Raw genomic sequence first — 10740 nt, 5'->3', positions numbered from 1 at the left:
AAAGACCGCTTAACGCTAGCGTTGTGTGCTAATGCCAGCGGTGACTGTAAAATTAAGCCACTACTGGTGTACAATTTATTCAAGAAATGCTTCGATGTGACAGATGACACAGAGCTAACCCTTCGTGAATTTTGGAAAGAGCACTTGATGAGGCAGATGTGAATGACCTAATCGCCGAGCACCACGAAGAACTCATGACACAGGATTTAATCGACCTACAGGAGCGTGAACATTTGTTGCCAGAACTTAGTAGCGAGGAGGCGGTGGAAGAGGCGGCTACAAAAGATATCAAAGACATGCTCGCGAAGTAGCAAGAGGTTTCGGATTTTATAGAAACGATTCACCCTGACAAACTGGCAAGTGGTCGCACATCATCGTATTATGATGACATTTGTATGCGACATTATCGAAATATTTTGAAGGGTAGACAAAAACAAACAACTCTTGATGCGTTCGTTTTGAAGACTTCGGCGGAGTGGCCAGGTGGTGTCAACCCGTAGAACTAAGTAAGGTAAAAAAGATTACAACTAATTTAGAAGTTAGTTTTGTTTGAAGTTACATTAAAGGTTGAGTGTCTGTTTTTTTTAGTTATCCAAGTTAATTTAAATTTGTTTGTTCGTTTAAGAGTGCAATGTTGCCGTGGAGAAAGTCACCCCGAACAGTCCCCCCCCCTCCGCCTCCGTGTGTGTTGTTCTCTCCCCTCCGCGAAATGTGTCTAATTTTACTCCTATTAAACACATTATTACTATCAAACCACTCGTTATTTATTACTTTGTTAATAGATGGTGAATTATAAGAAATAAAACATGTTTTCCAATCCAATATCCTGTTTTTGGTGTTTTCTTCAGATAGTTGGAACGAATTAATTTGTTTCCCATTCATTTCAATGGGAAACGTTCGTTCGAGTTACGAGAACCTCGTCATACGAGCTCAGTTCCGGAACGGATTAAGCTCGTATCTCGAGGTACCACTGTACTAAGATTCAGTAAGGCATGACCGTGCCAAGTGTCAATCACATTTTCATTAATTAAATAACCAATCCAACTTCCATTTCCTGTTAGCCCTACCCTAGCATAGAATTAACGCAAAAAGTCCAAAGATGATCATGTAGATGACAAAAGTTTGTAAATGCACATTCACAGTATTTTGGGGTCGGATGGTCTTCACGTTTGGTTTTGCTTTGCACGGATGCTGAAAGAAGGTCGGAATACAAGTGGTCTCTTTTGGTTCATCTCTAAAAATTTGCACCACAATTTCCTTCCTGTATAAGGACGTTTTGGGGGTCTCAAGTGAGTATCAAGAAACTTTGCACCCTTTCGGCGATCCCTATAATATCAATATCACTTGAGAAAATAAATAAATAAATGGAATAAGAAACTCGTTCATTTTTCATACCGCTCATCCTAGTAAAAATAAAAAGCGTTTGATAAATCTTGCTTATAAACCCAACAAAACATGACATCAATTCTTTATTTAAATGATTTTTTTAAATGACTTGATCAGGCCAAATTTTCGATCACGTGATTAGCTGTGGAACATCCCAAGAAGTGAGATGGATAATTTTGTAACATTTTAAACACGTCTGTCAATTCCAATGACACGTATGTATGTCAATTCCAATGACCATCAGTTAAAGTTGATTTATATTTATTATATATATAATATATACATATGTATACATATTTAAACATGTACAGTGGTGCCTCGTCATACGACCGCTCGTCATACAAAATTCTCGTCTTACGGCGGAAATTTCGATCGAATAATTCGCCCGTCATGCGATCAAAATTTCGTGATGCGACCAAGCCAGGTCTTTTTTGCATATCTTTCGTGTATAACAATATTTACGAGCACGGAACGATTAATTCAGACGAGTTTCTCCTAAGACCAGGAAACGCACAACGCGCATGCGCGGGCAAAAAGAGGGCTTTCTGGGTAATGAAGTATACTCGTGCACACAACACCCATAGGCAATGGCAACCTTTCTCAGAATAAAACTTCATTACCCACAATCAATACGTGGGTAAGCTCAACTATTGTATTTCCTGTTATTCTTTCTAAGGAAAGAAGCTCCCGCGATCGTTCTTTAAAGACTATTTCTCGTTGGCAAGTGGTCGTGCGTTGTCCTATTGTGAGGACATTTGTGTGCATCATTTTGGGAATATTTTGAAGGCAATACAACAGCACACAGTCCATCGATAGCGAACGTGAGGGTGGCGGCGTGGCAAACCACCAACCCGGAAAACGAAGGTAACAAAAGATTACAACAAAATTAGAATTCAGTTTTGTGTAAAGTTACATTAAACATATGTTTGAGTGTCTGTATATATTAATCCAAGTTAATTTAAATTTATTTGTTCCGTTTACGAGTGCGTTGTCGTGGAAAAAAACGACCCCCCCCCCCCCCACGCCCACAAACGTCTCTGTCTCCCGTCGGCGAAATCTGCCCAATTTTAGTTAGATTAAACACATTTTATTACTATTAAACCACTGGTTATGTGTTACTTTGTTAATAGATGGCGAATTAGAAGAAATAAAACATTTTTTCCAATCCAATATCCTGTTTTGGGTGTTTTTTCAGAGGGCTGGAACGAATTCATTTGTTTTCCATTCATTTCAATGGAAAACGTCCGCTCGAGTTACGAGAATCTCGTCATACGAGCTCAGTTCCGGAATGGATTACGCTAGTATCTCGAGGTACCACTGTATATGCATATAAACAGATTAATTCGAGAACCTCAAATGTTGCAGCAAATAATGTTAACCTATTCTGTTTGAATGTTCATTAAGCCTCCAACTGGTTGATTAAATATGGAGTTAATTAACTTGCATATTTGAGCAAAATAGTTTTAATTTGGCATTATGAGAATAGCACAAGTGGGTAAATGAGGAACTCACCAAACAATTCAATTCAATGCGTAGTTCTCGGCAGAACTGATGGTAACTCTTTTCGGGGGGGACTTTTCTTTTTGTATAAAAACTAATAATTTAGTTTTATTACTGTAATTTTACCTTTCTGTTAAGATACTATTAGCGATAATTTTGCATCGTGCACGCACGGTCACAGGTTGGAAATTGAACGTCACTTCCTCACTTCGATCTGGCCTACAATGACGATAAAACGCTGCACCTGCCCTCTGCTGGTTAAAATATTTACTGCAAGCAATACAACCTGAAATAGTGACTGGCAGGCCCTAAACTGAATGTATCAATATTTATAAGGCCTTTTCTTCCAGTGTTAACTTTGGCAATACAATTTTTCGTTAAAAAAATATTTTTGTCACCTAAAAAAAAGCATTTCCCACAAAATAAACATTTCTGAATTAAGATCACACAATAACACTTATTTAATATAAAATGTTCAGTGTCCTTACTCTGCCTTATTCCTACTTTCCCAAAGTGCAGATTGAGTCGCCAACGAGTCGGGGAGCTGCAGCAGCAGGTTGAAGACCTCCAAAAGGCGCTGCAGAGTCAGGCGGTGAAGCCTGATGACGTGAGTGCGCTGGCAGATGTCTATTGTGTTTGCATACCTACATTGATTATTAACTGTCCTTCCTGTCCCTGACACATAGTCAAACCTGAAGCGGAAACTGGACGCGCACATGTAAGTATCAGACTGGACTATGATTCTGGATGGAACTTGAAAGCATACATATTTCTATAGTTTATATTTTTATAGTTTCACAGTTCAAATAGTGTATAAGAAAAACTAGTGGAAAACTGGTAACTATGTTGCTACCTGAGAGTACCTACTTTTGCCACGTGACCATTTTTGCGGGACAAGGTTTTGAAGCCCCAGGAATACTATCTGGATGATTCTTTACAGTAAGAGGCCTTTTCCCTGTTTCATCAGGGTCCAGCTGAATGAGGCCCAGGACGAAATCATGAAGAAGAAAGAGCTCCTGGAGGACCTGCAGCCCGACAACACTCAAAACTGTGAGTGTCTCGTCTCCACAGGATGACGGAATTCCCCACCCGAATCAGTCCAATTATGTATTTTTTTTTTCAGCATTAAAAGTGGACGAGCTCATGGCTGCGCTGAAAAAGAAGGATGATGACATGAGGGCCATGGAGGAGAGGTACAAATTGTACCTAGAGAAAGCTCGAAATGTGAGTAACAGGAGTTGAATGAAGTTCTATTTTTTCCCCACTTAAGAAGTTGAAGGTTTGAGCCTCTTTGCCTGCAGGTGATCCGAGCTCTAGACCCTAAATTGAACCCAGCGACCGCTGAGATTCAGGCTCTGAGGAACCAGGTGACAGACAGAGACAAACAGATTCTCAACCTAGAGGTAATTGTACTATCTTCTACTGTCACATTGGGAGAAAATTAAGGCCAATATGGCTCCACAGCGTCAGTGTGAGCAGGCCCGACTGCGCGAGTACGAAGAGAAACTGATAGTCTCCGCTTGGTACAACAAGGTAAGGTCCAAGATGCGCTTTTGAAGCCGCCATCCACGCTCAAGTTACTCAAGAACATGCTGTCGCCCTTCAGAGTTTGAACTTTCAGAAGCTGGCCATCGAGTCGCGTCTGGGTGGCCGCGCTGGTGCCGCTCTGTCAAATTCTGGCCAGTCCTTCTTGTCGCAACAACGACAAGTGTCGAACGCCCCTCGCCCCGTGCTTTCCATCAGCGTGCCCAACACGACCTCCAAGTAGAGTTGTGTGGAGCCCACATGTTTAACTCAGTCAGCGTTTTCTGGCCTTTATTGTAAAAAAAGCATATATATTACTCACAAAGTTAGCTATTTTGGTCTTTTTGTAGAAGAACATTCTTTTTTATACTCAATTTTACCGATTGATTTCTAGCAATAGTTTTTATTTTGACCGTATTGGGTCATTTCTCTCTACTGCTTTGGCAAAATGGAGTGAAATCCCTGAGGAAAAAAAGGACCAATCCAGTCTCAAGTGACCTTAACATGTCAGCGCCGTGCCAAAGGCTAAAGGAAGATGGGGATCCAGGCCGCTCAGCTGACTAGAGTTTCTCTCGACACCAGATCATCAGGAACAGGACGGAACAGAAGCCTGACAACCTTTAACTACTTACAAGATAGAGGACGGTGATGGCCAAGCTTGCATTACGTTTGTGAATGTCATGTGAAATTTGGTAGATTTTGTACCGGCCACCGACTCATCACTGACGGACAATCAGGGGGCACAAAATGGTGACTGTCTCATCTTATTAACCATGGAGTTGCACTTAAACACCAGCTTTTTTTCCAAAATCCAAATGTCTTAGAATTATAGCCTGGGTCCTACAATGGCATAGTTTTTAATTGGGGGCGTTGATGTTCGGGGCTTTGCTAAGTGCTTTATCAACATTAGGCAGGCTTATTCTGTCACGATGTGTTAATATGCAGATTTGCTTAATTTTGATTAGACATTTGACAATTTTCTTGTATTATATGGTAAAATAAAGCTGTCCAAATATATCTGTATTTAATGGTTGTATTAAAAGAAATGTTTTGAAGCAAAATTATGATGGAATTAAATTTAGTTTTTATGAATTTTCTGGTGTCATGCTGATTAAGTTACATATCTATATTCTGGGTGTGTACATTTCTAATAACTGACCACATGCAGCGGAGAATCGGGTAAGTGTGCCTAGGTCATAAGTCTTTTATAAAGATTCATTTTTTGGCATAAAATAGTGTTATTGGTTTAACTCCTGACTCCGTAAATAAACAAATTAATTGTACCTAAGCACAAAGGTAGTTTTTTTTCACTTGATGGCTGCATATGCTTTTTAAATTTATTATTATTTTTTATTTAATTTTATTTTCCAATTACTCTGTCAAATTATATTCTATGAAATTATTAATTTGTATCGTTTTTCTGTGTATTATAAAAGGAATTATTATTTTGCCCACCCCCTTTCCCCCCTTTTGTGTACAATGTGAACTAAAAAAAAGTGCACATTTTAATGCAGGTCATTTCTTGATTAATTTTTCATATTAAAAAAAAGTCTGCATAAAACTAGTTCGTATTTAATTTGATGTACGATGTCCTGAAATAAAATAAAAATATAATAGTTTCTATGGGGCTCAAAATATTAAGAAATGACGTCATCCAAAATTGGGACCTGTTTTTTTTCTATCACCTGCTATCTTTCTGGCTAACGTGCAAACCGTTACATTGGAATCATCGACAGGCTACTCCTAAAATCAACCACAGACGTAATAAAACGTTTTGTCCTTATTGCTTGGGTTTAGCATGTTTGTGAATACTTTCAAATGGTGTAAACTTGCTATTTGTTGTGTTTTGTCGACATAAACAAAGATAACCTGGCGGAAAACTAGCAGAGCTACGAGTGATGGGGGGTGGGCGCCATCTCAGGGTGGGCGCCATCTTAAGACGGTAAAGTATTACACATTTTATTTTTCCCACTTTTCTTTTAATTTATCCGTTGATAAAATTCAACGGGGTGTTCATGTAAATATGACAATTAATATAATTCGATGTAACGATTTTGTTCAACTTAAAAATCGAGTGAAATGGTTCTCATTTTTTCCCGGCTTCCTATTGGACAAGCGCCATCAAACGCCGTGACGTATATGAAAGAGGTCAAAGTCCTGAGTGGTTCTGGTTGGTCCATTTACCCTGAAATTGTGTCTCATATGAGGGGAGATGTATATTGACCATTTTCTATAAAATAGTCTTCCAGGGAGGTTCTGGGTGGATGTTAGGCAAGAATAAGTGCCCAAATTGGGGTAAATTGCGTCAAAAATAGTGGTTGTCTTGGAACTGGTCTTGGGTGGTTCTGGTTGGTCCATTTACCCTTAAATTTTGTCTCATATGAGGGTAGACTTTTATTGACCATTTTGTATAAAATAATATTCCAGGGATGCTGTGAAGAAAAGTTATGCCACAATCAATGTGCCTAATATGGGCACTTTTATGACAACGAGTGCTTGTGTTGGAACTGGTCCTGAGTGGTTCTGGTTGGTCCATTTACCCTGAAATTGTGTCTCATATGAGGGGAGATGTATATTGACCATTTTCTATAAAATAATCTTCCAGGGAGGTTCTGGGTCGATGTTAGGCAAGAATAAGTGCCCAAATTGGGGTAAATTGCGTCAAAAATAGTGGTTGTCTTGGAACTTGTCTTGGGTGGTTCTGGTTGGTCCGTTTACCCTGAAATTTTGTCTCATATGAGGGGAGATGAATATTGACCATTCTGTATAAAATAATCTTCCAGGGTGGTTGTGAAGTAAAGTTATGCCACAATCAATGTGCCTAATATGGGCACTTTTATGGCAACGAGTGCTTGTGTTGGAACTGGTCCTGAGTGGTTCTGGTTAGTCCATTTACCCTGAAATTGTGTCTCATATGAGGGGAGATGTATATTGACCATTTTCTATAAAATAATCTTCCAGGGAGGTTCTGGGTGGATGTTAGGCAAGAATAAGTGCCCAAATTGGGGTAAATTGCGTCAAAAATAGTGGTTGTCTTGGAACTTGTCTTGGGTGGTTCTGGTTGGTCCATTTACCCTGAAATTGTGTTTCATATGAGGGTAGATGTATATTGACCATTTTGTATAAAATAATCTTCCAAGGATGTTGTGAAGTAAAGTTATGCCACAATCAATGTACCTAATATGGGCACTTTTATGACAACGAGTGCTTGTATTGGAACTGGTCCTGGGTGGTTCTGGTTGGTCCATTTACCCAGGAATTGTGTCTTATTTGTGGGTAGATGTATTATTGACAAATTTGTGTAAAATTAGTCTTCCAGGGAGGTTCTGGAGGGATGTTAGGCCAGAAATAGTGCCCAAATTGGGGTAAATTTCGTTAAAAATAGTGGTTGCATTGGAACTGGTCTTGGGTGGTTCTGGTTGGTCCATTTACCCTGAAATTTTGTCTCATATGAGGGTAGATGTATATTGACCATTTTGTATAAAATAATCTTCCAGGGATGCTGTGAAGTAAAGTTATGCCACAATCAATGTGCCTAATATGGGCACTTTTATGACAACGAGTGCTTGTGTTGGAACTGGTCCTGAGTGGTTCTGGTTGGTCCATTTACCCTGAAATTGTGTCTCATATGAGGGGAGATGTATATTGACCATTTTCTATAAAATAGTCTTCCAGGGAGGTTCTGGGTGGATGTTAGGCAAGAATAAGTGCCCAAATTGGGGTAAATTGCGTCAAAAATAGTGGTTGTCTTGGAACTGGTCTTGGGTGGTTCTGGTTGGTCCATTTACCCTTAAATTTTGTCTCATATGAGGGTAGACTTTTATTGACCATTTTGTATAAAATAATCTTCCAGGGTGGTCGTGAAGTAAAGTTATGCCACAATCAATGTACCTAATATGGGCACTTTTATGACAACGAGTGCTTGTATTGGAACTGGTCCTGAGCGGTTCTGGTTGGTCCATTTACCCGGGAATTGTGTCTCATTTGTGGGTAGATGTATAATTCACAATTTTGTGTAAAATTGGTCTTCCAGGGAGGTTCTGGGGGGATGTTAGGCCAGAAATAGTGCCCAAATTGGGGTAAATTGCGTAAAAATAGTGGTTGCATTGTAACTGGTCCTGGGTGGTTCTGGTTGGTCCATTTACCCTGAAATTGTGTCTCATATGAGGGGAGATGTATATTGACCATAATGTATAAAATAATCTTCCAGGGTGGTTGTGAAGTAAAGTTATGCCACAATCAATGTGGCTAATATGGGCACTTTTATGACAACGAGTGCTTGTGTTGGAACTGGTCCTGAGTGGTTCTGGTTGGTCCATTTACCCTGAAATTGTGTCTCATATGAGGGGAGATGTATATTGACCATTTTCTATAAAATAATCTTCCAGGGAGGTTCTGGGTGGATGTTAGGCAAGAATAAGTGCCCAAATTGGGGTAAATTGCGTCAAAAATAGTGGTTGTCTTGGAACTGGTCTTGGGTGGTTCTGGTTGGTCCATTTACCCTGAAGTTTTGTCTCATATGAGGGTAGATGTATATTGACCATTTTGTATAAAATAATCTTCCAGGGATGCTGTGAAGTAAAGTTATGCCACAATCAATGTGCCTAATATGGGCACTTTTATGACAACGAGTGCTTGTGTTGGAACTGGTCCTGAGTGGTTCTGGTTTGTCCATTTACCCTGAAATTGTGTCTCATATGAGGGGAGATGTATATTGACCATTTTCTATAAAATAATCTTCCAGGGAGGTTCTGGGTGGATGTTAGGCAAGAATAAGTGCCCAAATTGGGGTAAATTGCGTCAAAAATAGTGGTTGTCTTGGAACTGGTCTTGGGTGGTTCTGGTTGGTCCATTTACCCTGAAATTTTGTCTCATATGAGGGTAGACGTATATTGACCATTTTGTATAAAATAATCTTCCAAGGTGGTCGTGAAGTAAAGTTATGCCACAATCAATGTACCTAATATGGGCACTTTTATGACAACGAGTGCTTGTATTGGAACTGGTCCTGAGCGGTTCTGGTTGGTCCATTTACCCGGGAATTGTGTCTCATTTGTGGGTAGATGTATAATTCACAATTTTGTGTAAAATTGGTCTTCCAGGGAGGTTCTGGGGGGATGTTAGGCCAGAAATAGTGCCCAAATTGGGGTAAATTGCGTCAAAAATAGTGGTTGCATTGTAACTGGTCCTGGGTGGTTCTGGTTGGTCCATTTACCCTGAAATTTTGTCTCATATGAGGGTAGACGTATATTGACCATTTTGTATAAAATAATCTTCCAAGGATGTTGTGAAGTAAAGTTATGCCACAATCAATGTACCTAATATGGGCACTTTTATGACAACGAGTGCTTGTATTGGAACTGGTCCTGGGTGGTTCTGGTTGGTCCATTTACCCAGGAATTGTGTCTTATTTGTGGGTAGATGTATTATTGACAATTTTGTGTAAAATTAGTCTTCCAGGGAGGTTCTGGAGGGATGTTAGGCCAGAAATAGTGCCCAAATTGGGGTAAATTTCGTTAAAAATAGTGGTTGCATTGGAACTGGTCTTGGGTGGTTCTGGTTGGTCCATTTACCCTGAAATTTTGTCTCATATGAGGGTAGATGTATATTGACCATTTTGTATAAAATAATCTTCCAGGGATGCTGTGAAGTAAAGTTATGCCACAATCAATGTGCCTAATATGGGCACTTTTATGACAACGAGTGCTTGTGTTGGAACTGGTCCTGAGTGGTTCTGGTTGGTCCATTTACCCTGAAATTGTGTCTCATATGAGGGGAGATGTATATTGACCATTTTCTATAAAATAGTCTTCCAGGGAGGTTCTGGGTGGATGTTAGGCAAGAATAAGTGCCCAAATGGGGTAAATTGCGTCAAAAATAGTGGTTGTCTTGGAACTGGTCTTGGGTGGTTCTGGTTGGTCCATTTACCCTGAAATTTTGTCTCATATGAGGGTAGACGTTTATTGACCATTTTGTATAAAATAATCTTCCAGGGTGGTCGTAAAGTAAAGTTATGCCACAATCAATGTACCTAATATGGGCACTTTTATGACAACGAGTGCTTGTATTGGAACTGATCCTGAGCGGTTCTGGTTGGTCCATTTACCCGGGAATTGTGTCTCATTTGTGGGTAGATGTATAATTCACAATTTTGTGTAAAATTGGTCTTCCAGGGAGGTTCTGGGGGGATGTTAGGCCAGAAATAGTGCCCAAATTGGGGTAAATTGCGTAAAAATAGTGGTTGCATTGTAACTGGTCCTGGGTGGTTCTGGTTGGTCCATTTACCCTGAAATTGTGTCTCATATGAGCGGAGATGTATATTGACCATAA

At 39.8% G+C, this 10740-nt stretch overlaps 1 protein-coding gene across 1 annotated transcript; it reads left to right on the top strand.

The window, feature by feature from the left end:
- The first annotated feature begins 3853 nt into the window (after positions 1-3853).
- Positions 3854-5502, top strand: LOC144076313 (protein Hook homolog 1-like). The gene is made up of 5 exons (XM_077604040.1): positions 3854-3936; positions 4010-4110; positions 4188-4289; positions 4351-4419; positions 4493-5502. Exons 1-5 carry the CDS (start codon positions 3885-3887, stop codon positions 4652-4654), a joined length of 486 nt encoding a protein of 161 aa, XP_077460166.1. The 5' UTR covers positions 3854-3884; the 3' UTR covers positions 4655-5502.
- Positions 5503-10740: the final 5238 nt, after the last annotated feature.

The sequence above is a fragment of the Stigmatopora argus genome, chromosome 6 (assembly GCF_051989625.1).
Source record: "Stigmatopora argus isolate UIUO_Sarg chromosome 6, RoL_Sarg_1.0, whole genome shotgun sequence".
Taxonomy (NCBI): Eukaryota; Metazoa; Chordata; class Actinopteri; order Syngnathiformes; family Syngnathidae; genus Stigmatopora; species Stigmatopora argus.
This window is presented reverse-complemented; position numbering and strand designations above follow the sequence as displayed.

Coding starts and splice junctions, on each gene's coding strand:
- LOC144076313 (XM_077604040.1), top strand. CDS start 3,885: ATGAAGAAGAAAGAGCTCCTGGAGGACCTGCAGCCCGACAACACTCAA. Junction 4,111..4,187: donor ACCTAGAGAAAGCTCGAAAT/GTGAGTAACAGG, acceptor CTTTGCCTGCAG/GTGATCCGAGCTCTAGACCC. Junction 4,420..4,492: donor TCTCCGCTTGGTACAACAAG/GTAAGGTCCAAG, acceptor GTCGCCCTTCAG/AGTTTGAACTTTCAGAAGCT.